The sequence below is a fragment of the Drosophila obscura genome, unplaced genomic scaffold (assembly GCF_018151105.1).
Source record: "Drosophila obscura isolate BZ-5 IFL unplaced genomic scaffold, ASM1815110v1 contig_185, whole genome shotgun sequence".
In the NCBI taxonomy this organism is placed as follows: Eukaryota; Metazoa; Arthropoda; class Insecta; order Diptera; family Drosophilidae; genus Drosophila; species Drosophila obscura.
In genome coordinates, this window is record NW_024542773.1 from 526,080 (window position 1) to 551,993 (window position 25,914).

Sequence of the window (25,914 nt, forward strand, 5' to 3'; positions counted from 1 at the left end):
AATCGGAAACGACTTTTTGAAATGTTCAGCGTAGTCAACGGATCTTAATTTAATCGAAATCTTATGGGGGAATACCAAATACATTGTTGCAACTGCAAATCTGTCAACCAGAGCAAAGTGTTTAGCAAGTTGTTCAAGGATTATTGGCTCAAATCCTATTGAAGCGTTGGCAAGAGATTAATGACCCATGTACGGCCGGTGCAAGTTCGCAATGAAAACCAAATTGATGAAAAACTAAATATTAAAGCTCAAGAAACATGAAGAACATGAAAGATATGTTTTCATTTCAGTTTCGTTGTGTTTTTTTCAATTTTCTAAAAAAAACACTAATATTGCATTGAACAGCATATTTTATGGGTATTCGGCTTATGTCATGTAAAACAAGAAGATGGAATTCAAATGTATGGATATTTGTTCGGTTTTCTAATGCTAACATTCCAGTCTATTAAAAGAGGTATCATTTGTTCAATTCGGATGACTGGAAGTGTCTCAAAAAGAGTTTTGAAAGTGATGATATTTCATTGAACACAACCGTACGTGGCGCCTAAAATTTACATTTGCATTCACCAAACCATTGAAAGACACACCTATCGAAGTTTCGGTTTCGAACTGTATTTAATAGTGCACAATTAGTATGTATTTAGTAGGTTATCGCATTAACGTTATATTAATAACAATAAAACTAAACTGCTTTTAACATTTAACATTATGATTACATATAGTATTATTGTTGTTGATTTGTTTGATTTCGCTACAGTTATTCGTGGTTCGAGGGGGTGTGCCATGCCGCGGCCTAGAATGTGAATCTTGCATAAATAAATTACTCTACCAAGCAGCAAGGCCAAGGTCTTGGTCAGCAGCAGCAGCAGCTGCAGAACAAATCAGCTATGGAGACATACAACTTTGTATATATGTATATGTATATATCGTATAGGTATATTCTGTTTCAGTCTTTTTCTTTAAATTTAACGGGTTAAATGTATGTAGTTTATATAGAAAAAAAAACAAAAAAAAAACTTGTAGTAGTCGTAGAAGATAACTCTATTTGCTAGCCTAAACTTGGGTTTTTGGGGGAATATTCAATCGTGTTTTGTGCAACTCAGATTGCATTTGCCTCAGGGGCTCAGCCCCGTCACCTGCCGCCAACGAATGGGGGGGCGGTTCACTCCTCGGCAGCGGCTCCTCCCGCGGCACCATCCTCCCCAGCAGCAGAATCGTCATTGGTGGATGGTTCTGCGTCCTTCTCCAGGGCCGCCTGCAGCTCGACAAATATGTCAATGAGATTGTTGATGCCAATCAGGTAGCCATCCTCATGGTTGCCCACCTTCCACGCCGAATAGTGATCGATGTGCAGCTCGGGGGGCAGCGCCATCGTCTTGGCAAAGTCGATCAGCCAGATGCTGGCATGGGAATGGTCGTGGACAAATAGCAGCGAGCTACCGATCACCTCGTGCGTCTGGAAGAACTCGGACACGGCCAGAGTGGCGCGGATGGCGCGCAGTCGCTGAATATAACGCGGCTGTTGAGGTGATAATCAGATATAATCAGTGGATCGGTGGATCGGTGGATCGGTGGATCGGTGGCCGATTTGCCATTGGATTATACCTACCAGAATCTGGGTATGACCACTGAGGAACTCCATGAAGGCCAGTTTGATTTGTTCGCGTGACTTGGTCGTCTTGAAATCTTTGGAACTGGTGCCATCGCTCTTCTTGATGCCCTACGCAAGTGAGACGGAGAAAGAGAACGATCAGTTTTATGCAAAGTTACATCCACATATCTAAAAGCAGCATCTTGTCATGCACACGAAATGCATTTAGTTTTTGCATTCTCCGGCATTCTCTTTTGCTTTTTTCGCTTGAGCGTCTGGGACATGCCCACCTTTATGCTAAATAATTAAATATATAGGGGAGGATTGGGGTACCCACCTCGATGCGAAAGCCCAGCGTGGCCGTGCTGGAGATGGTCTCACGCCAGACCATGTACCGGGGCTTGGTCACCGCCTTGGCCGCGTGTTCCTCCAGTGTGGGTGCCTGGGCGTCGATCTGTATCATCTTGTCGTACATGTCCTTGCGCAGCTTGGGCTTCTCCTTGGCCTTGGACAGCTCCTCCTCGAGGTAGGTGCGCACCCCCACCTTGCAGTCCATCACGCATGGCTGGACGTAGTCGCTCAGCAGATCCTGCAGCTGCAAGTAAACTGCTGACGTGGCAAGCCAGAGCGGATCAGAATGGAAAACAGAATCGCAAGGTGTCGAAGGCTCAACTCACGGTCACCATCCTCGCTGGTCACCTGACCCTTGAAGACGGGCACATAGGGCCGGAGCAGGTCCTGCATGAGGATCTGAAAGCATTCCTCCTCTTTGGGGCAGAGCTTCTTGAGGACGGTGCCCGGCTCGGGACCGGCCTTGAAGTTGCCCTGATGGCCAGCCAACTGGACCCATGGATAGCGCTGCTTCTTGTACGTCTGAAAGAAGGGCGTCCATTGCACAATGTTGCGGATCTTCCGCCAGCCAGAGCTCTGCAAGGATCACACAAAGAGAAGAAGCGGATTAATGACCTGATCAAAGCATCCACAGCAAACAGATCCTCCCAGCGAAATGGATCCAAGACAAACGGATGGAAGAAGAACACCCAAGGGGGTGGTGGGATCACGGGGACCTCCATCCATCTCCATATGGAGCTCATTACCTTCTTTGTGCCCGGCACCCCGCCACCGCCAGCTGCCGTCGCTGATGCCGAGCCGGAGGCGGCGTTTGGGGCCCCCGAGGTGGACACATCCGAGTCCCACTCGGAGCTTAGGTCATCGCTGCTGGCATAGCCATAGTCCCGCGGCATGGGCACCTCCAGCAGCGACTTGGAGTACTGGATATAGCCCGGACACAGGCTCTGGCCCAGCGGCGAATGGGAGCGCCGTGGCCCCAGTCCCAGTCCCAGCCCCGTGGGCGAGCTGGGCGAACCCGAACCCGAACCAGAGCCCATGGGAAGCGAGTGCTGCTGCGAGAGCTTCCGGCTCCCGGCCAGATTCAGATTTAGGCTGACGTTATGCGCCACATGGTCGCCCGAATTGCCCGTGATGCTGATGGTCGGCATCGAGAGCTTCTTCTCGGCCCGCTGCCGGATTCCGTGGGCCTGGGCGAAGGCCAAGCTGCATTTGCGCGACTGCATGTTGTTGCCCGAGAGCTTGCGGCGGAAGAGTTTCTTGACGGTGCTGGTGGTGGTGGTGGTGTTGGTGCCGGAGCTGCTGTTGCCGCCGGCCTCTGGATGGCCATTGTTGGTCTCCGCCTCGCTGCCTGCATCCGCGTCGCTGTCGGCGGCCGCCTTCTTGGGCGCATCGCTGTCATCCTCGTCCTCCTCGTCGTCAAAGTGGAGCTTGGCTATGTCCTCGGGCGACACGTCCGGGAAGTGCAGCAGCTTGACGGTCACCTTCTTGCCCGCCTCATTGTAGTACACCTCCTTGGCGCTCATCCTGTCAAAGTCCTCGTAGATGCGGACCTGCGGCGAAGGCGGCGGCGTGGGCGGTATCTGTTTCTGTTTCAGGCTCGTGGAGCTCTGCAGCGGTAGTGTTCCACCAGCGTTTAGTGGTGTGAGCAAAGGCTTTCCAGCACCAGAACCAGCAACGGCACCGACACCGGCACCAGTCCGTGGCGAGCGCGAGGCTTGCGGGGGCGACTTCTGCTTCTGTGGCGGTTGGGTTAGGGCGCACACGGACATTTTACACGACCTGCGTCGGGGACAGACGCTCGATGCTCCACTGTCGCATTAGACGGCACGATTCCGACTCAAAAGCTGATTGCTATCAGTGCCACTGCAACTGCAACTGCGGCAGAGATGGACATAGACATAGACATAGAGATAGAGATACACAGATAGAGAGAGGCAATCTCATTGCCGATGCTGAGGCTGAGCTGATGTGGATGTGGCTGTGGCTGTGGCTGTGGATGCTGGGGCTGCTGCATTTTTGATTTTCTGCACATTTGCGAACCCGTTCTCTCCTTAACCGCTAACAGCGCTCCGGTAAACCGTCAGCCATCCATCCATCCATCCATCCAGTCACCAGATCCCTCCCCAATCTCCACTCCACTCCTTCCGTCTGCCTTCTGCTGTCTTTTTCTCTCTCTCTCTCTCTCTATCTGACGAGTGCTTGGGCCCCGGCGATGGGTATGGGTCTATAAGCAAGCGAATACCCTTTAGGTTTCCCTTAGAATTTTCACTCGTCAAGTGCCAGAGAAAGAGAGCCAGAACGAGTGGAGAGAAGAGCAGGATAAAAAGGGAGAGAAAGAGAGAGAGAGATTCACTGAGAGATATGAAACTGAAAACTGAACCCTCTAGATAAGATTAAAAGTAATCCGTGCTTTCATTCGAAGGATTTGAATGAATTTGTATCAAAGGAACTTTCTAGAGCCACAGGAGCGTGGGGGAGCCACCCCCAAAGATGAAATATTTAATGATTCCTTAAGGTATTTGCTCTCTGGGAATTGGCGGAATCTTCAGCTACCTTCAGCTCCGTCTCTTGACGGAGGATATCGCATCAGGGTATTGTTGGTTCGTTGTTGCTGATTGCAGATAGCAGATTGGCGATTGCCGATTGGCGATTGTTTTACTTGTCTGCTTTTGGGGGCTGTGGTGGTTGTTGGGCGCAGACATCAATCAAAATTGATTAAATTGAATACACATGTATGTGCCATTTAACAACAGCACACATGGAACAAACAGAAACAACAACAAAAACCATTCGTAAGTAGGCATTGTCGAAGCGTGTTGGCATCTTGGCAGCTCCATCTGCGGCATCCGAGAGCTGCCAACACAACAGCACACTACACCATCGGTGCCACAAGCCGCAAGCCACAAGCCACTAGAAGCAATCGCAGCAATCCGGCAATGGGACCGACCGACCGCAAGTGGAAACCGCCCAGACCAGAGACCAGAGTCGGGCAAGGCAAGGCAAGGCAAGGCAATCCGAAACCCAAATCGAACAACACATTATGATAATAATGGAAATGCCAGCAACAGCAACAGAAGTAGCAGCAGCAGCAGCAGCAGCAGCAGCAGCAGCAGCAGCAATGAGCTGCTATCCAGTTACGCCAGCCAGTGCACACCGAGACAGACCGATGAGACAGACAGACAACAGCAACAATACTGAATGCTGAATATACATACGAGTATATGGCATATACATATGTACATATGTATACATTATAGTATAGTATGGTATACTGAAATTTCTTTATAACATTTGACGTCATTTGCAAAAGTTGACGCTGTCGCCGCTAGGCGATAACGAAGCAACACAACCAACAACACCCAATAGACGACAGAAACAGACACCAACCGACAAACCGACAAACCAACAACCGGCAACGAGTGGAAACCTTGGTAGAACACAACGTTGTGTGTGCCATTTCGATGTATCTCTCTGTGCCTCACGATCATCCATCAAACTAGATTCTAGACATTTGGCATATTTATTAGCTGTTCGATGAGTTTTGCTCAAGGAATGGCTCCTTGTGTCTCTCTCTCTCTCTGCATTTGTTATTGTCAGCCTAAAAAGTCTTTCTTAACTTTCCCCTGCAACGAAGGACTTGTCTAAGGTCTTTTTTCTTTTTATTAGCTTTCACTTCTCCATCTAATATTTATCCGAAATATATCTACTGCTTCTGCATGTGTCCTTTCGCTTATGGGAAATTTGTACAGCGAATAAACGTTATTCATTTGAAGTTCCCTAGTTCCCTAGTGAAAAAGTCCTGTTTAAAAATCCTCAAATGTTGGCACAATTGTAGCAGATAGTTCCAGCCAATAATAGAATAAATCCCTTTCCTTAATTGAAGTTTTTCTCTAATTATATCCTTTTCTATATACATATATACATATCCATATCCTTTGGTTCCTCAATGCATCTCTTGCATCGTCTAATTTTACTCAACTGTTCCCATTTGGATATGTAAATTAATTCCAGTGATATTTTCTCATTTGAATGTGTTTCATCTGAGGATATTGTTCCTGTTCCATTCCATTTGTTCGCTGTTCTAATTAGCATGCTCTTTGCTTTGCTTTGCTTGCCTCGCTCTTCGTTAGCATTGCGCCTCTCTCTTGCCTGTAACTGAACTATCTTCATGCTCGACTCTCTCTCTCTCTTAAATACGAGTGGATTTATTCGATTCGATTCGATTCGATTTGGTTCGTATCGGTACGGGCTTGGTGTGCGATCCGTCCTTAAATACAAATTTGCTGTCCGTTATCTAATAAAAACAATTGTACAATCTTCGATGCCGTCAGCAGCAGCAACAACAACAACAGAAACGTCGACGATAAAGACTCTCGGATATACTCGATGTGGGAGAGACACATGTATGGGGTGTATTCGGGGGTGTATGGGAGGGCATGGGGAGGCATGTACCGTGCATATAGATACATTTATCGGAGCGTGTGTGGGGGTACGTAATGCCTGGAATCTCCTCCACACCCACAAGCACCCGACACCCGGGTCGTCGTCGACAGCCCCTCTCAAAGTAAATGAGCGCCAAATGGACTCTATGCGCTTAATGCGCACCATTCACATTCACATTCGCATTCGCATAACAATATCTCTTTATTTCGTTTTTAACTACCAAAAGTTTCAAATTAATAAAGTAAACATTTTTCCCTATTTTTCTCTCATGTACGTAGCACGTGAGTGTGTGAGTGTGTGTGAGATGCGTGTTTTACTACCCTACCTACGCGTGGGGTATTGCCATTGTGAATTCATCATACGAACTCGTAGATATGTACATATACATATATGCTTTTGTGTATCTGTAGGATCGTTGGTTTCAGGAAAAAATTTAATCTAATAATTCGATCTTTCAGCGGAAATTAGGAAAGCCATACATTATATCATACTGTTAAGAATCTATAGCTATCATAGAAAAATATCGCTTATAATTCTTAAGGATCATCGATTGAAACTTTAGAATCAGCAGTAAATGAAATCCTGCTTAATATGCTGCTAGTACTCGCAGCAGCATAAAATAAATCAATCATCATTTATTCATATTAGAATTATGTTAGAATTTTGAACATTCTGAACATATGAAATGTGAGATTTTGAGGGTATTTAAAGCTTCGTTCGCTGGCTGCTTGAACCTGGCTTTCCTTTACTTTCGTTTCGTTTCGTTTCTTTTTGTTTCTTCTTACCATTGACGCACAGAATAAATGGTTTTGGCTTTGGGATTCGCATTTGGGAGCTGGATCGGCTGGATGGTCATGTGGGTGGGTGTGGGGTAGGCGCCTCACCGCCGCCGCGTCGGATGTTCATGAATCGATCGCCACACCAATTAAGGCCATCGGCCGGGGTCTGGGGGGGCTGATGGTATGGCCGGGGGTTTAGTTCCATTTTTGGGCGCTTGCTTAATGAGTCTCAATTGCCGAATGGCCGGCCGAATGGCCGAATTGCTGATTTTGCTGTACGAAAATAAACACGATTTCTGTATGCGTTTGTTTGCCTCTTCAATTATATAATTCACATTTCAGATACCCTTGAAAAGACTTGGGTACTCGGACTTTGATCATGGGCATGCTTTTGTCCCTTAATTGAATATATCTGGCACAGATCCTAGCTACAACTGCGCAGCCATTTTATCTGTCATAGCAGCTAAAGTACTCGCATTTGTTGGATAAACTTCTGAAGATAGTCGAAGTAAATCATTTGAATGGTTTGTTCCCTTTATGGGATACAGTCCATCGGCAAGGGTATCAATCGCTTCGGGCCACCCCCTCCGGAGCTTGGCCTTCGTTTCTTGGAAGTGGGGTTTTTGGGTGGTGTTCCAAAACTGCGTAGCAGTCTAGGGGTAGAGAGTGCCATTGCCAGTGCCTGTGGTAGAGCGGTTAGGGGGCGGGAGCCGGAGCGGGAGCGGGAGCGGAGAGAATTCTCATTGACGTCGTCATTTGTGTTGCTATTGTTATTGTTGTTATTGTTATTGTTGTTGATGTGTAAATGTTTACATAAACTTGAATATAATGAATTTTCGGTGCAAAAGTCAGTTTTTGTTTAGCTATTTGGCATACAAGTTTTGGATTGAATGCCTGTCTCCCACTCGATTGAATCGATCCCCCCCCTCGAACGCTCTCTGAATTCGCATTTTGATTCGAAATCTCTCTCTCTCTCTCTCTTATCATATATTTCTCTTTCTCTGTGATAACTTCTAGCTCACACTCTCTCTCTTTCTGTCACTCTCTCTCTCTGTCTCTCTCTCTCTAAAGGGGGCTTTGGCGGCGCGTGGTTCAATTAACACACTTAACAGCCAGTTCCCCCCCACTCTAAAAAGTTGAAGACTTTCTTCCGTTTTTGAAAGACAACAAAGACTGAACAAAAACAAAAACAAAAATACATACACACACTAACAAACAAAAAATAAAACAAAACAAACAAGAGCAACAAGACACAGACAGTTCCAAAAAACCAGGCAAATAATATTTTAATTAAAATAAGAACAAAAACAAAACAAAAAACATAAAAAAATATCAGAATCAGAAAAATGATAATTTTTTGGAATTCTTATTATGTGTTTGGTGTTTTTGTTGCTGTCTTCTTATTTTTGTTTTTGAGGCGCTTGACGCGGCCGGTCGGTCGGTCTGTCGGTCGCTTGGGAGAGTGACACGGAGCACGGAGAGAGTATGTGGCCCAAGGAGAGAGTGGAACACTTGGTGCACATAAACACACACACACACACACTCGCATACAAAGCTTGGACTGAGCGAGAACGGTATACGGTGGAATCACACGCGGAAAAGACACGACAGAGGCACGATGAGAAAAGACGAAACAACGGGAGCCCGAGCCAGCCGCACGCGATCGCTGCAAAAGCTCAACTGGTCGACTCTGCTCTGGAACTGAAACAGAAACCGAAACCGAAACTCAACGGAATTGAATTGAATGGAGCAGAGGCACAGCACCGCACAGCACAACAGAGCAGACAGTCAGCCGACCAACCAACCGACCGACCGACCGACCCACAGAGCCGCCCCACCGACGACGTGCAGCGGCCAGCAAGAGCAGAAGCAACGGCAGCGGCAGCGGGTGTCCTCCGCCTCCCAACTATTGTACAATGCAAACCGAAATGAAGCTGTGCAAAGAGAGACAAAGAGAGAGAGCGAGAGAGAGGGAGGCTGCAGCTGATAAGATGGGTAGGGTGGCTGGGTGCATGCGGAGTGAGGAGTGTCGACAGTGCGGAATGAGGGTGCAGCAGCAGCAGCAGCAGCCGCAGCAACAGTGGGAGGAGCACTTCAAACGCAATCACGAAATTATCGATCGATAAACAGATAGATAGGCAGAGATGGGTGGGGGGTAGGCGGAGCTGGGACAGAGATCTGATGGGAGGGGGACAGGAAGGAGGAGGAGCAGAGTGAAATATAATGTTAGAGAAGCATGGATTAGGTGGGGAGGAGGTGGGACAGAGTCACACAGACACACAGATATGCGTCTAATTAGAAATGTGAGGAGGGTGGTGGGAGGTGGGAAGGGAGGCAATGATGAAATTGATAAGAGACAGTGGCGCTAGGAGGATGAGAGAATGCCTCTGGGCATTACCTCCTAACCGCTCTCTCTCTCGGAGGGGGAGGAGATGGTCTGTGTCTGTGTCTGGGTCTGGCTTTGGTGATGGCTCAAAGCTCAATAGTTGGCCTAGAGACTTGACTTGCGCCGGGGCCACTTATAACGGTATGACGTAGTTGCTGATTAGAATGTCATGCAACAGCGTCACCGATCCTCGAGCAGAGCTTCGAATGCTGTCACACAAAATTTCCAGAACTTATTCTGGGAAAGAATCAATGGCAGATGCCAGATGCCAGATGACTGTTCCCAGCAACAACAAAGAACAAATGAATAACCGAAGAGGACCTGCGACCTGAAAGAAGAAGGGAAAGATATCCAAATCCAAATATTTCGGGAATATATTTATCTCATACTCTATCTTATACTCTATGATCAGGAGAAAACAGAAGCGGAAGAGCAGAACAGAACAGAACAGAGCTGTGAAGATCCTTTTCCGCAATTAACGGATAACTTTCTCCAGAGCAGAGAGCAGAGCAGAAAGCAGAGCAGAGCAAAGAAACGGAGATCAGAAACAGGAGAAAGTGTATTTTATATTCAACCGAAGATCCTTTGCCGAGAGCGATGCTTACTTTCTCCACAGCAAAGCTCATTGCGCGCGCAGATTATTTCCTCTCTCTCTCTCTTTCTCTCCCTCTCTCTCAAGCCCTCTCTGTCGCTGTGTCTTGGCGTAGTTATCAGTTGAACAATCTCATTTTCACACGATCCATGCTTTACGCATCAGCGACTCTCATTCTCCCTCCCTCCCTCCCTCCCTCTCACTCCCTCTTGCTCATTCTCTCTGTAATTATCTCTCTCGCTTTGCCGACTTCTGCGTCAGCGGCTTGTGACGTCAATGGCAACGGAGAACAGCTTTCGGACCGGACCGGTCCAACAGTCCAATCCAATCCAAGGGCAACAACAAGCCCGAGAAGAGAATCAAGAAAAAGCTCGATCGCCGCCTGCCACCACCCCAGAGTACTTCAGAGTATTTGGCCTTAGCGGAGACAGCAACCAGTTGGGAGAGACACACACAGACAGACCCCAACAGCTTTCCCAAATGCGTTGGGGAAAGCTTTTGGGGAAAGCTTGGGGGAACAGATCTAAGCGTATCGGGGACCCCGATTCTTACCTTTTTCTTGGCCGCCTCAGAAGCACTGATCACGTACAGATCGACAATGCCCAGGAGACAGTCGTCGCAGCGGCAGACATCCTCGCCAAAGGCCAGGGAGCCCAGGCTGCTCGTCGAGTCCAGGGAGTCGGTGCGTCGCAGCCGGCTCAGAATGGAGGCGCCACTGGCACCCACCATGGGCATGCCCGCTATCATGGGAATCTGCCCACTGCCCGAGGCTTCGCCTGGAGATGGGGGCGAACCGGCAGAGCTGGAGGCGCCTCCCGCAGCGGTAGCCGCGGCCTCGATCTTGCGCGCCAGCAGCTGCTCCATGAGCGTGCGCGGACGCGATGAGGACGGAAACAGTGCCATTTCTTCTGTTCCTGCTCCTCCGTTATGTCCACCTCCGCCGACACTTGCCACTTGAGTTCTTTGCCTAAGTCTTTCGTTAGTTCCCTCTTTCTATATCTCCGTCTCTCTCTCTCTCTCTGTCTATCTCTCTTTTTCCTCTTCTGTAATTGTGTATCGAATATTCCCGGAACGAAATCCAATCCCTATTAATTAAGCGTAAACTGCAACATACCTGCAAATAAAGCACAAAAATAAAAGTTCATGGTTTAGATATTTTTAGATATTTTGGTTAGATTTGTGGACTACAATTAGCCAATACAGATGAAAGGTTTCTCCAGTTCAGCTGGAAGCCCCCTTGATCTTTGATGTTCAATCTAACTACCCATAATAGAACTTATATCTTAAATCTGAGTCTTACAGGTTCAAAAACAGGCTCACAGAATTATATTCCCTTTCATTCATCATTAAATATATCTTTAAGTCTATTCCCTATTTATGATTCTGATTCTGTTCCCGTCTGCTTTGCTCTCATTATTCCCTTCGAAAAACCTTCATTAATTATTTTACGTGCTGGAATTTCTTACTCCATCTCGTTCTCGTATTCGACTTCCACTCGTATCAATGTCGTTGAGAACGCAATCCATCAGATACTTCGCAGCGGCATAATAAATTACCAGTATGAACGGAGCTGCAGTCTTAGGACGGAGTTTCGCAATCTCATAATCTCCAATCTTCGTCGAATCTTTGTCGGTACCTTTTTGCTATCGTTGTGATGGGACAGTTCTTTGGACAGTTCTTGCCACAACCACACGTCAAATATTTATGGGCCACAATTTGTTGTCTGTCGCGCGCTTATCTGCACGCATCTGGATGAGCAAAAGACACAAGGATGTCGATGGAGCTCTGTGACAGGGCCAGAGGCTGACTAAGCCAAAGTCGAAATACGTTGGGGCGTTAGAAGTGGCATTCGTTTAATCGTAAAGCTGATAAAGATTTCTTATTAATTAACAAGAAAGTCCAACAGAGACTGAGATACTGTCCAAAGTTTTCCCATTTCCCATGGCAAAAGACTAAAAAGAAAAGAAGCAAAAAAAAAAACCCGTTGAAGCTGGCCCAAAACTGGCTCTCTCTCCTAGCCACGTCTTTTGCCATGGCTCCTTAGCCGGTTGCCGGCTGCCAGTGGCTGCTGGCTGCTGACTGCTGGCTGGTGGCTGCCTCTTGTCGGTTGTAGTCGTCATCCGCATCATATCGCCGCATTTATGCGCACATAAAAGTTAAATAATAGATCCAAAAGATACATTTGCCAGTCCCCACAATCCGCAATCCCCAGCACCAGCACCAGCCACAACTCCAACTCCAATTGCTCCAACTTTAGCTTCAAGTGGCTGCCCGTTGCAAGTTGCACAGTCTGCAGTCTGCCGTCTGCCCCACCAATGGTGGTTGGTTGGGTTGCCTGTTGTTGTTAGCCAAATGATTTATAAGCGGCATGCCACAACTCGTGTTGTTGGCTTTTGCTTTTTGCTGTTTTCTGTTGCTGTTGTTATACCCTGACGATACCTCCGAAAAGGGGTATTACAATTTAATAGCCTCCCAAAAAGAGTCCCAAAAAGAGCTCCAAATTCAAACATTTCAAGCATTTAACATGAGAACGAATTAATTGTGGGAAACCAAATGAGATTTGCATTCCCATTGGCGCCCTAAACCGCTCAAGAACCGAAAGATTACACCGCAAAATTCCCAATCGCAGGACATTACCCGACCCAGTCAAGCTTCTCCTCTTTTTAAAATACAAAAAAATATTCAGAAATCTTCAAGTACTATTCATATACCAAGAGAGAAAAATAAACCCTGAAATTATAATATTTACACATACATAGATCTAAATATGTTAGCTTTGCTACAAGCGTAGAAAAATTATTTCATCTACATATATTTTGACTGAAAATATTTGATTAAATTAATAATTCAAATAAATGCAATGTTCAATTTAAACTAAATAGTTTTATACTTTGATTGAATATATCTATATTTTGATTGAATATTTCTTTATAAATGTAGAATATTTTGTTTATTTTAAAAGGTTTTATATTTATTTAAAATTTGGAATTTTAAATAAATTTATGTTCAAATAAAAAAAAAACTTATTTTCGCCATGTTTGTAATTAAACATCGAATATTAAATGGAAAAATTGGGTGTGTTTTTTTTACTTTGCCAATTTTCTCTGAGTGCAGGAGAACATTTCCTGATGAAAACTTAAAGAGAGATAAAACCACGAATCGTATTGAGTTCTGTGATAAATTGAAACTCTCTCAAACATAAAGGTGACAGACACTACGATTAATAAATTTTGTATTTCCAAAAATAGTTTAGCCATACAATTTGTACTCTGAAAGATCCCGAAATTCTTTGGCCCTGCAGAACAAAGTAAATTTTATTTCAGATTGAGAAATTCGCCTTTCTGGATATATTACCAGCCTCTCTAACAAATGGATGATGTTTTGGGATACCTTTGATCAATCAAATGTGGGAAATTGTGTACCCCACTCGAACAGTTGGGGGAAACAGTTAAATAGGGAACAACGTGTTCGTCTTGGACCTGGACTGGCTTCGCTTTAGTTTTCCATCGCTTTTCCGCCGCTTTTCAGCTTTTGTGTGTGTTTCTGTGTGTCTGTGTTGTTGGCATTGCTTAAGCCAACTGTCTTGTACTTTTATGGGCGCTCGTCTTATCAATAATTTATGTCAGATTATACCGTTATGTCACAATAAATTAAAGTTGGCAACTTATTTTCCAGACTCCACTCCGTCCACCGTCCCACCGTCCAGTCGGAACAGTCGAACCGTTTGAACAGTCCGTTTTGTGTGTGCGTTTGTATTTGGCTTTTTAGTTTTTTATTATGGCCAAATCTGTCAGTTTAGTGGCACATTTGGAAAAATGCTTTGAAAACTGAACGTGCCACCGTCTGTGTCTGTGTCTTGTGTCTCCCTCTATCTATAGAGATCCACTGTACTCCACAGCACTCCACAGAGCACTCCACTCCACTCCACTCCACTCCAGTTGCAGTAGCGATTTTTCCAGTCGAGATCGGGGCACGGGCACATCTTTGGGATGTTGGCGTGCGGTGGCAAATTTCACTGTCACGCCTCGTTTTCAATTAACTTGTTGGCGGGGACCGCCGCAGCGTCCATAAATCAAATGAGTCCCCTACGAAGCCACGAACCAGTAGTAGTGGTAGTGGTCCTCCTCCTCCTTCTCTCCTCCCATCAGCTCCCCCCCCCCCCATCTGTCCTGCTGCCTAACTGCATTTGATTTATGAAGATCGCTTCATTTGGCTTCTGCGTCAGTGGCAGTGGCAGCGGCTGCGGCTGCGGCATTGGCTCCTTTGGTTGCTCCATGTCAAAGTTTATCGACGGGAAGCGGCCGGTGGCCGGCGGCCTGTTGGCTGCTTGATTAATGCCTTTGTCGGGTCTTTGAGGCCCCGATCGCCTGGCTCTGGCTTGGGCTCTCGCCCGTCCCGTGACCATAAAAGCGCAACTGCGAGTGCAACTGCAACTGCTGCAAGCTGCTGTTTATGGAAGTTGCCTGTCTGCTTCTGTGTTGCTCTTGCATTTCCTCTCTACAGCCTCTGCACAACGCGACACTGGGGTCAAAGCACACACAGCCAGACAGCTGCACATCCCACAGAATTTCAGAACATTTTTCATACAAAATTCCTACCATTTGAGCATAGGAAAGCAGGTAATACCTTTACTCTTATTTGTATATATATATTTATTTATATAATCTGATGCCATTATCTCTGCAGCATTGGCAGCGGGATGTGAATTGTAATTTTAATGTAGTTACAATTCCCATATCTATCCACATATAAATGCGTATACTTATCGATCTGCTCTATGGTAGTTCTAGAGTTCTACCCAAAAGACTCACTCTTTGTTGCGCTCCTCCATTGGACTGCTCCAAGAGCAAACAATTGTAAATTCGAAATCACAGAAAAATAATCAACAAATAAACAAAGATATGTGAATTTCCACAGAAAAGAAAAGGCGGCGCGAAGATCGAATCGAAGCGAATGAGACTGCTTGCGGATCGGATCGGATGGGATCGTATCGTAATCGTATCGGTATGGTGTCGCATGGGGGACTCGGACTCGGACTGGGACTGGGACTGGGATCGGGTCGGACCAGCGATCGTTCGCTTGTTGACTTTGGAACGGTGCACGCGCAACTGAAGTCGTGGAAGTGGCAGCAGCCGCCAGCTAAGCTTCGGGCCGCGAGAGGCCACGACCGAAGGCGGGCCAGGCCGGGGCAGGCAAGCCGAAGAGCTGCAATCGTGGATCGTGGTACGTTACGCCAAGAGTCAAGCGGATCAATGAGGGGCTGGGGGTCTGGGGCTGCCTCCTCTTGGTCCGACTGCCTGTGGCTCTGTCGCTGTCGCTGTCTCTGGGGCCCTGCTTCTGGGGTCTGGGGTCTGACACTGAGGCCTAATCCCAGGCTCTAATCGCCACATAAATCAGCAACGACATGATGGAATAATGACTCTGATTGAAACACGGCAAGGAAATGGTGCGACAAATGTCATGCAGATGAAGGGTCGGCTCCACAACGCTGGCGGCCTGCTGTGACTGTGTCTGTGTATGGCTCTGTGCCTGACAGATCCTCCGACAAGGCGACTAATTGCGGCGGCAAATTGCCTTGCATGCATTTGATTTGCATAATGCAAATTGCGGCTTGTTCTAATCGGTAGCGTTCGATCTTGGATCGTGGGGTCGCTCCCCCGCCCCCACCAACCCCACCTTACCACTTTCTGTGGGTCGGCTTGGCTTTATGACAGACTTCGGCTGCGGCTGTCACAATATTTGTACGGTATTAATTGACCACTTGACGCCCCCCAGCCACAAATCCAGCAGCAGTCGCAGCCGCAGCCGCAGGCACACCCCCATCCCCAATTCCGGAGGAGGGCAGAGCAGGCATAGCAGAGGAGGGTTGGCCAGAGGAGGGGAGGGGAAAGAGAGTTTGTTTAAGTGTTTTATGAAGTCAGACAGATGGTCTGGCCAGATAAGTGAGGAGGCACTGGCACTGGCTCTGGCACTGTGGATCTGTGGCTCCACTCCGCTCCCAGAGGCAGGCCCCGCATCCGCATCGCATGTCATCGCTCATAGCCTGTCATAGGCGCACCACAGACCAGAGACCAGAGACCCGAGACCCGACCAAACCGAACCGAACGCAGAAAGCCGAGAGATACAAAGATACATACGGAATGAGGCAGGATGGGAACTGCAAAGCTGCAGCACTGCAACTGCAACTGGCACTGGCACTGGCACTGGGACCAATATCGAACCAAAAGCTATGCCTCGCACTCGTAAATGTATCAAATTTCTTTATCTTTTCATCGGTTATCTCGGGGGAGAGCGATATCTATTTCCAAACATTTATTTACCGCTTATCAACTGTGGCCAAAACATGCCACAATCTTGGCGAGGAGACTGCTAGCGAGGCACCACTGTACGTACCACAGAAAAAGTAAGCGATCAAAATACAATAAACAGTTGGCCCAAATATCGTCTGGAATTTCGAGCTATTCTGAACTTAAAACTGCATTTATTTCAGGGCACAGCAGCTGGTGGGTGGCCAGAAGCCTCCCCAGGAGTAATACAATATTTAAGCGATTGCTATTGATATTCCACTGTGAACATTTCTTTCATTTGCGACACGTGTATTTTGCTATTGCATTCTCGGGCATTCTCTTTTGCAGTTTTCGCTTGTGCGTCGGGCGTCGGGCCAGGAATAAATCTCAGTGCACCACCAAATCACAGCATGGACTAGCCAGCTCTATGCAATTGTATTTAACTGCCAGTTAAAGAGATTCAAGCAGCAGTAATGTGTACCTGGCCCTGTCCATGAGGCACCTTTGAGCAACTAATTGGATGAGGAAGCCAACATGTCCTTGTCCATGTCCGCTCTGAAAGTGTAGACCGTACTAACAGTAGGAGAACTCTACCGTGTGGATCAGCCCCCTTAGCTGCCTGCTGCATGTTGCATGTTGCATGTAGCGCGTTTGTTTTCGGCGGGTGTCGCGCGTTGGGACATGCAACATAACATAACCTTTAAGGCCATCCACAGGGGGGGGAAGCTAAAGGCATCTCACAGCATTGACAAATATGCTGGACACGCAAGTCCTAGCATTTCTTTAGGCCACTGGCCACTGGCCACTGGCCACTGCCGTGGATTGGATTGCTTTTGTGGGATTGGATTGCTTGCGGGGGGATCGGGGGATGTCAAGATCGCCAGATCGACTGGCAGAATGGGATTCGATTCAGGGGAAATGGCAAACGAAATAAGCAAAGAACATGTACAAGAACCAGAGGGAAAATCCAACAGAGAAACAGAGACCGGACCGAGTAACAACCGACAACAGCAACAACAACAACAACAACAACAACAACAACAACAACAACATCGACATGAGCAAATGACGCAAATTGCGCGCACACCCGAGAGACCCACCGATCAGAGACCGTTTCGATCCGATCCGATCCGACCCGTCTGGAAGAAGGGCCTTGGAACTGGAACTGAGATGCAGACGGGGGACGGGGACGGCGACGGCGACGGGTGCCGCGGAAGCTGTTTGCTTTAGGCTTCTTGACTTGCGGTTCAGTTACTCATTCATCGATGGTTAGTTCGTAGGATACCCTTACTGGCACTTTGCAGAGCGCATACAGAGAGGAGTGGGGATTAAATTTCGTTTCGGGAGACACCTTTGGGTCGAGTTGGTATGCTAGAGAGAGAGAATATAGCAGAGAGATCACCGAAAACAACAAGATTATTCCATCCAAAATTATTAGTACGTTCCCACAACATCCGATCTATTTATAACCATCTAAAAGCAACCGAAACATTGGCATCTTTTTGGGCAACCCATCCAGAAATCACAGAGTCCTTTCGCTTATTGGAAATTTGACCGAAAACCCGGACGTGGTGACCTCCAAATGGGCTCCGAAACGTGCAAGGGGTATTTAAAATTCAGTACAGATTGCCCAATAGCATATTCTCTTCATTAGAGCGAACCGATCGTTTGAAAGGGCTTTCCAATAACTCAAATCATTCAATGAGCAGACGTCATAGAGACAATTGGTTAGATGCAGGAAGTGCTTCTTTCTATTGAATTTCCCAGGGTATGGGTGCCGTCGGCTTGCCAAAGCTTATCTTAAGCGCTTATTTCTCTGTGGCTTCCATGGCGTGGCTGGGTGGCAGGGTGGCAGGGCTTGGGGCTTGAATGCGGGCACCAAAAGCCCGCAGCGATGTAATTTACTTTTCGACGATCTTCACCGCGATCGCTGATGGGCGGGCAGGCGGCCGCAGTTTGCTGACGTCAACGGAAGTTGTCGCTTGTGCGAAGGTCAACATTGTTGTACCAAAAAGTGCTCCCAGATCCCACAGAGAGAGAGAAAGAGAATAACAGGAGGAGGAGGAGGAGGTTTGCTAAAAGCCAGTCAGATCTCAACGCTAAATCGATTTCTCACACAATTAGTGGGCGTCATAATTCCCAGTCTAGTCCCCAGTTCCAGCACCACTCCACTCCAATCCACTCCGCTCCAAGCCCACCGATGCGATGCGCGGCAAGGCGGCGCTGATGTGTTGATTAGATATGAGGACGGGGCCGTGCCGATCGGCCGCTGACGGATGTGCACGAACAAGCCATAAAAGAAAAAAAAACTAAAACGACACGATCCAATAATAATGGTAAATGCGCTCCGTCCCGTACCCATCCACAAAAAACTGCTACGACGTCAGACCTTTCATCGTCATCATCATCATCATCATCATCATCATGATCACTGAGTCGATCCTCAGTTGTAAAATAGTTATACCAGAAATGGGGGGAACAGCAGTGCATAAGTACGAGTAGTTCCGTGCATTTTTAAGTGCCGTAAGCACTAATAAGTTACAACTGCTTCGCTTCGGTTGGATCTGAGATATAGTGAGAGCACTCGGAAGTGCTTCCAAGCCAAGTCCTAGACCGAAAGGAGTAAAGTCTTTGCCTGCAGGAAACTTCAGACTTCATTCATTGGCCTCGGACTCTGAGTCCGAGTGGGAACCACACACAGACCCATACCCCATATCCCAAACCCCATACACCCATACCACATACCCAACGAGAGTCAGAGGCTGATATTATTAATGATCATGACTGAAGCGATTTCAGCTCATAAACAAAGGCACTCCAGAGCTCCAGTGACATCACAACGACGTCAGCAGTCGCCATAGCCATAGCCAGAGGTAGAGCCAAAGCCAATGCTCAAGAGCCGGCAAAGCCGGAGAGGCACCCACATGCTCGGGGGCTTTATCTTTAAGTAAGCAAAAGGCATTTCCATGAAGCCCACGCCGCATTGGACGCCGACGACCAACGACCAGACCACAATAGCAAAACAATACCTAGCGACAGTTTCAGTCTCAGTCTGCCCTGCCCCATGCCACATTTCCACACCCATTGGCCCCCCCTCTCCACTCAGAGGGTAATGCAAAGAAAAACTAAACAAGATCGCTGTACCGTACCGTACTGTTCTTTACACTCCACTCCGCAACACTCCCTGGCCTGGCCTGGCCTGGCCTGCCCGCTGTCGGCTGTCCCACTGTCGTGGCGCTGACAAGTGGTGATAAGGCGTGCGATGACAGCCGGCGACAGAGTGAGTAGGATACCAGGAAATGGAGGGGCCATTTCAAACACGGTAGATATCGGACGAAATATACAAACGGGCAGGCAGCATCATCATCATCATTGGGAGCAGAGCCAGAAGGGGCAGCAGCGGCAGCAGCGGCAGCAGGAGGAGGGAGAACGATGATATATTCATTCCAGATAATTCCCTGACTTTCTATAACTTAAAGAAGGAATGTCTGGGGCTACGTGTGTGTAGGCTCATTCGCAAGAGCAATTCCGAATGCGAAATCATGTTCAAGTTAATTATTGATGGAATCGGACTCAAGTGAATGCAAAAATATCTATTTAAGCGAAAAAAAATACACGTGCACGTACCATGTAAAACGGAGATCTGGGAACGGATGACTCCAAGCCCAACCGGAGACTGACTGTTTATCTGCTTTGAGTTCAAACAGTCCCATGACCAAAAAGTGTAATTCCCCCCCGTTGTGACGTAGATGGCTCTCTGAATATATCTGAATATATCATCGAAGATGGCTTTTTCGAGGTCTAATGAGACCTACGGACGCAACTCTTGACGGCATATCCCAACCATAATTTTGTGTATCCAATATGACTGGTGGGAAACCACCTGCCACCCACCACCCACCATCCGGCACCCGCCACCCTCGTGCCGGTATCGTTGGTATCCCTAACGATTATGGCCTTTGTGGATTGCCGAGGGCAGACTACATATAACTGCCAGGGAGATAAACCCCTCTGGCTGATAAGCGCATAAAATGATTATACCATATATACCCTATGTACATATGTATGTAGTGTATGTAGTGTATGTAGGTCTGGGACACACACACACGCACACGCACACGCACACACAGGTTGTTAGATATCCAAGCGGATGACTTTATTATCATACCAAAATAATTCGGTTTCTAATACTTTTATTCGGTTTTACATAACCCAGAAAAGATGTCATACGTATCCCCACCATCCCCACTCCCACTCTCTCTCTCTCTCTCTCTCTCTCGCTCTCTGTAGCCTTTGCGGGTGTATAGGATACGCATGCATGTATGTATATATATATATTGTTTGTGTGCACATATACATATGTATGTATAATATTTATCTATAATACGGTATATAATACACTAAGATAAGCTTTGTCCTCGCTCTCGCTCTCGTTGCTTTTATTGCGTATTGTTGTTGTTTCCGCTTGCTGCTACTCTGCCTTTCTGCCTGTTCTAGATAAAAGGGAATCATTTTTATCAAGGCACGGCACCCAATTTCAACATCATCCCATCCATGCGCCCCAATGCCTCGTATCACTCCAAAAAACCAACAGCAACACAAAAAAAAAAACAAAAGAAAAGGAAAAAGTACAAAAAACAAAACAAAAAACGGAGTACACACAGAGAAACAGTAAACAAAAAAAAAAAAAAACAAAAAAAGAAATTCAAACTTCTCGAGCGAGCGAGCAACAGAACCTCATTTTGTGATAAGATAAAAATCAAATTAATTAACAGCCTTTTAAGCAATCGCGCACACATACGTACAGTACGTACATACATATGTACATAAATACATACAAATATGCACCCAAGGGGTTATCTCCTTCGCTCTTCACCAGTCCTGCTTTCGTTTTTTGCTTGTACTCCAAGAGACTGAGGTGAGGCTCAAGATACAAGCCACAAGACAAATGAAAACCACATTGAGCCAATGCAAATAAATATGAATGTACATACATATGTATGTATGTATGTCTTAATAATAGTATATTGTTCCTATATTCCTATATGTGTATATCCTTAGCCCTAATCCGTATACAGAAGACTTTCATCTGGTATCCAGCGCATCATTCACTTCTGCCTAAAGCCAAAAAAAAAAAAAAAAAAACATACATATGTATATTTTAGGGATAATTATTAATAATAGTTTTCAACGATCTGTGTACATACATACATATGTATACATACATAGATACATACATTGACAACAACAAATACTGTTTCCATAATTCCTATTCCTAGCATTAACTACATTTATCCCTATGCTATCCTATCCTTCCTTCCTTCCTTCCTTCCTTCCTTCCTTTTTCTCTGTCACCTCTCTTTTGTGACTCTGTTGCTTGTGTTTGTGTGTGTTTTCTGTGTGCTTTAATATTTATAGATTGAGATTTCCCATTATGTTGTCGTCTTCATCGCTGGCGCTGGTGCCTACCTTCTTGGTGCCATCTCTCAGCAGCGTGGCAGCCAGCAGTTCGCTGAGCAGACGATGTGAATCTTCCTCTGTCTCTGTCGCCCTCTCCCTAACACGATCCCTCTGCGGCTGTTGCTGCTGTGGCTGCTGTTGCTGCTGATCCTCCTGTTCTGCTTGCACCTGCACCAGCAGCTGCTGCTGCTGCTTATCCTCCTCCTCATCCTCCAGCTCGAGATCCTCAATCACCGGCTCGTCCTCCTCCACCTCCACCTCTACCTCCTCATCCTCGTCCTCGTCCCCGCTGGTGCTGTGACTGCGACTGGACTTCCTGGCCAGGGCCACACGGACGCCGTTCACAATGCACTCGCCGCCGTCGAGAGCGGAGATCGTGGAGCCGCAGTAGTACAGATTGCTGCAGCTGCTCGCGGCACTGACATCCGACTGGCCTTCGTCCTTGGCACATCCTGGGCCCATGCCGCCGGCCGAGGCTGCTCCCGCTTCCAGCGAGCAGCGGCGTTGCCCGCGAGCCCGTTGCAACCGAAAGTACTCCATCTCCTCCATGCTGATACCACAGGCGGTGATGTCGTCCGAGTAGTCAGACACCACCACCGAGGGTGTGCGCACGTAGCGCACCCCGGCTCCCAGCTCGCTGAAGCAGCTTTGGGTGGACTCCCGCCTGGAGCCGGGCGGAGCTGCCAGTGCGGCCACAAGTCGCTCCTCCAGCAGCACCTTGGTGGGCACTCCAACGGAGCCGACCAGTCCCGCAGTACCGGTGGGCGAGGTGAGGGGAGACGAGTCCGGCAGGGCGGTGGGCTCGGCCAAGGGCAACAGGGCCGGACGCAGCGGCAGATCGGTGACGGTCAGGGTCATGCGACGTTGGGGTGGAATCGTCACCACCTCGATGTGGGCATCGTCCACTTCCAGGCCCAGGGCAGAGTCGCTGCTGGCGCAGCGTGTCACCTTGCCCTTCCGGGAGCGCGAGCTGGCGCCCATTGTGGCGCCGGTGTCCTCGTTGTCGCTGCTGTAGGGACTCAGCCCGCCCCCGGTAACATTGCAGCCCTCATCCGAGTTGGCGGCACTGGTGGCCGTTCCGCCCAAAGCAGCGGCTGCCTTCAGCTCCCGCTCGCGCTCCACCTGCTGCTCCTGCTGCACAATCATGGCCTGGAATTTGTGAATCAACAGCTGAATGGGTCTCCCTTGTCCTTGCTTTCGCCCGGCGTTCTCCTCTTGTGTGGTTTTGGCTCCAGTTTCAGTGGCTCTTTCCGTTGGACTCCTGCTGGTGGGCTCTCCTGTTTGATGGCAAATGTCCTTGAAGAAGGCGGCACGGAGTTGAGCCTTGTGCCTGGCCAGACGCTGCAGACGCTGTTCGCATGGAGCGGTGGATGCGTTTTCTTCGTTACTTCTATGCCTCTCTTTGGCACTCGTTGCTGCAATTCCAGTTCTGGGTTCTCTTTCTTCTGCTGCTCTTGTTGTGGTTGCTTTTGTTGTGGGTGTTTTTTTTTCTTTGTGGTTGATGGGGCTGGCGATCTGCTCGGATCGTTGATGCGTTGTATGCTCCGCCGCCGCTGTTCGAAAACTAAAAGCCGTTGGCTCTGCCGCTTCGAATTTATTTTCCACGTTAACCGTTGCCCACGCTGCAGTCGACGTCGCTGCTGTTGCTGCCGCCGCTGCCGCTGCCGCTACCGACGTCGCCGTCGTTATCTTTGGCATGACATCGAATTTGAAAGCGGGGGCGGTGGAATACAGACCCGAACCGTCGCGAACATTGCCGCCGCACGCACTCATCGCTGTTGCCGTCGCCGTCGCCGTCGCCGTCCCCGTCACCGTCACCGTCGGGGGGCAATATAAACGCGGATTTCCCTTATAGAAAATTGGAAATGAAAGCGCCGCTGCTTTCGTTCGCATCCAAAAAAACCATTCTACCGTCCGCACACTTCAAATGGCACCTGCCGTTGCCGTCGCTAAACTGTTGGGCCCGGGCTCGGTTTCGGTCTCGGTCTAGGGTTCTGTTCTGGGGGTCTGGTCTGCCGTCTGGCTGCCTGGCTGCTGTGGTGCGGGAGGTGAGGTGTGGCGAGTGGTGTGGTGCGGGTGCGGGTGAGGGTGCTGCTGCTTGCGGCTGTTTTCTGTTGCGGGTGTATTGTTGATAGTTTTTTTAAGTATGTTTTTTGTTGTATGTATATTTGTGGTTGTTGCTCTGACGATGGGGCTCTATTGAATTTTTGTAATTGCTCATTGCCCCGACACCCGAGCGCGCGCGCGCGCGCACCCTCACCCGCAGCAAGAGCAACAGCTGCTGCTGCTAGTACAGGGGGCGGCGGGTCGGGGCGGGCCTCTACTGTTGGGTTTGGTTGGGGGGTAATTGTGATCTTGAAACGTTGACGCAATGTGCAATGATCCCGCGCACGTACACACGTACACAATCGCACTCACTGCGCTGGCAGACACTTGTAACTGCTTATACATACATACATAAATATAAATACACATGTATTATGCACATACAAATTTCGTTTTTTTTTTTTGCTGCGCTCCAATTGCTTTGCTAGTGTATATTCTTAACTTGAGCGCGTAATTGCATTTAAGCACAAAGCACACACGAACAAACTCAAACACGCACGCACACGGGCACAAAAACAGGGACTGAGCTGAGAGCTGAGGAAAAGCAGAGACAGAGATAGCAACGGCCACAAGCACACACAGACACACAGGTACCGTATGACAGCACTGTCAGTCAACTGACGCACAATGGGATGAAACGATGATTTATTGCCCCATCTCCATAAGATTCGCTTGTAATTGCTGTACATAGTAAATGCTAGGAATAGTCCCATACATACATATGTATGTATATATATAATTAAATTATTCATTCACCCGTTCACCGACAAATAACGACCGCTGCCGCTGACGGAATCTGGTATGCAAGGAATCCGCTATGAACACACGTGATTCACAAATTGCGAAATCATCATGGTGACCCATTGTGCAGTGACGCCGCAGTGGTAGCGCAGCGCACTTTGCTCAACACCAGCGCTGTGACGTCAGTGACGTCAGAACAACGCAGACGCAACAGCGCAACTCGACACAAACAGGGTATCCGAAGAGCGACCATGGCAAGGGCGATTACTCAACTCCACCCACTCTTTGCCTTGCCGTTTCCGTTTCGGCGATCGATCGTCAACACACACTTGACGGCGAAATTGTCGTCGCAGGTAACGGCATGACAAGGGGGAAAAGGCTTGCTTTGAGGGCCGAAATATTGATACCCTTGTGATAGGCACCTGCTGACAACAAAAGAGTTCCGTGCTCGGATTAAGCCAAATCGCTTAAGAGCTGTGGAGATGTTTGTTTGCATAGAAACATACTAATGTACAGACGGAAATGGTTTTATCGACTGTCCAGTTTTCTGTTCCTTCTACCTCTATTGAAAATTTTGTATTCCCTCTGCATAGAGTACAACAAGCGGCGGCAGGCAATTAAAAAAATGCAACTTTTTGTTAATTTTATGTGATTTGTTCACATTCGTTCTTGTTGCTGTTGCTGTTTTTGTTTTTGTTTTTGTTTTTTTTTTACTGGCTGACAAGACGCACGGACGCTGGTTGCTGACGCTCATAGGCTCCGGGCCGGAATGACGTGGTAGCAGCTTAAAGTGATCTCCCCCTTTGCTGCTCCTCCCTCACCCATGTAGTTGTGAAATCAAAACCACTTTAGGTTTACACACCTGCGATTGAGATCGATATACCCGTATGTGTGAGTGTTCTGTAAGTGTGTGTGTTTGGGCAATTACGTCAATGCATTTGACGAAACAGAAACACAAAGTAAACAAGAAAAAAAACTGAAGGATAATGACCAGTCTCAATATCGTTCTCATTCTCTCACTCTGGCTTTATCTCTCAGCGCATTGTGCTTTTGGCCCAGTGACCGAAATCGCAACAACAAACTTTCAAAGCTTCCCCCCGACCCAAAGTGTATTAACAACAGGTGAGGATTTCCCAGAGAGCGCCCTCACGTGCGTTTGTGTGAGAGAAAGAGAGTGG

The 25,914-nt window shown here is 47.8% G+C and overlaps 2 protein-coding genes across 6 annotated transcripts; both read right to left on the minus strand.

Moving 5' to 3' along the window:
* Positions 1 to 590: 590 nt before the first annotated feature.
* LOC111071719 (inositol-trisphosphate 3-kinase A-like) lies at positions 591 to 11,132 on the minus strand. Of its 2 annotated transcripts, none has more exons than XM_022363206.2 (5): positions 10,695 to 11,132; positions 2,269 to 2,518; positions 1,929 to 2,200; positions 1,610 to 1,720; positions 591 to 1,519 (listed from the first exon to the last, which is right to left on the minus strand). In XM_022363206.2, exons 1-5 carry the CDS (start codon positions 11,043 to 11,045, stop codon positions 1,163 to 1,165), a joined length of 1,341 nt encoding a protein of 446 aa, XP_022218898.2. In that variant the 5' UTR covers positions 11,046 to 11,132; the 3' UTR covers positions 591 to 1,162. The 2 variants fall into 2 exon arrangements, with proteins under 2 accessions (XP_022218898.2, XP_022218900.2); XM_022363208.2 differs by having other exon boundaries at positions 1,929 to 2,197; positions 10,695 to 11,130.
* On the minus strand, positions 9,768 to 24,005 carry LOC111071717. Of its 4 annotated transcripts, none has more exons than XM_022363202.2 (2): positions 21,899 to 24,004; positions 9,768 to 9,878 (listed from the first exon to the last, which is right to left on the minus strand). In XM_022363202.2, exons 1-2 carry the CDS (start codon positions 23,780 to 23,782, stop codon positions 9,783 to 9,785), a joined length of 1,980 nt encoding a protein of 659 aa, XP_022218894.2. In that variant the 5' UTR covers positions 23,783 to 24,004; the 3' UTR covers positions 9,768 to 9,782. The 4 variants fall into 4 exon arrangements, 3 of the variants coding, with proteins under 3 accessions (XP_022218894.2, XP_041448600.1, XP_022218895.2); XM_041592666.1 differs by lacking the exon at positions 9,768 to 9,878 and adding an exon at positions 11,024 to 11,256 and having other exon boundaries at positions 21,899 to 24,005; XR_005967685.1 differs by lacking the exons at positions 9,768 to 9,878; positions 21,899 to 24,004 and adding exons at positions 11,169 to 11,256; positions 14,954 to 15,074.
* Positions 24,006 to 25,914: the final 1,909 nt, after the last annotated feature.

Coding starts and splice junctions, on each gene's coding strand:
- LOC111071719 (XM_022363206.2), bottom strand. CDS start 11,045: ATGGCACTGTTTCCGTCCTCATCGCGTCCGCGCACGCTCATGGAGCAG. Junction 1,721..1,928: donor CGCTGGGCTTTCGCATCGAG/GTGGGTACCCCA, acceptor TCACTTGCGTAG/GGCATCAAGAAGAGCGATGG. Junction 1,520..1,609: donor GTGGTCATACCCAGATTCTG/GTAGGTATAATC, acceptor TCACCTCAACAG/CCGCGTTATATTCAGCGACT.
- LOC111071717 (XM_041592666.1), bottom strand. CDS start 23,782: ATGCGAACGAAAGCAGCGGCGCTTTCATTTCCAATTTTCTATAAGGGA. Junction 11,257..21,898: donor TGAGAGATGGCACCAAGAAG/GTAGGCACCAGC, acceptor CTTTATTTGCAG/GTATGTTGCAGTTTACGCTT.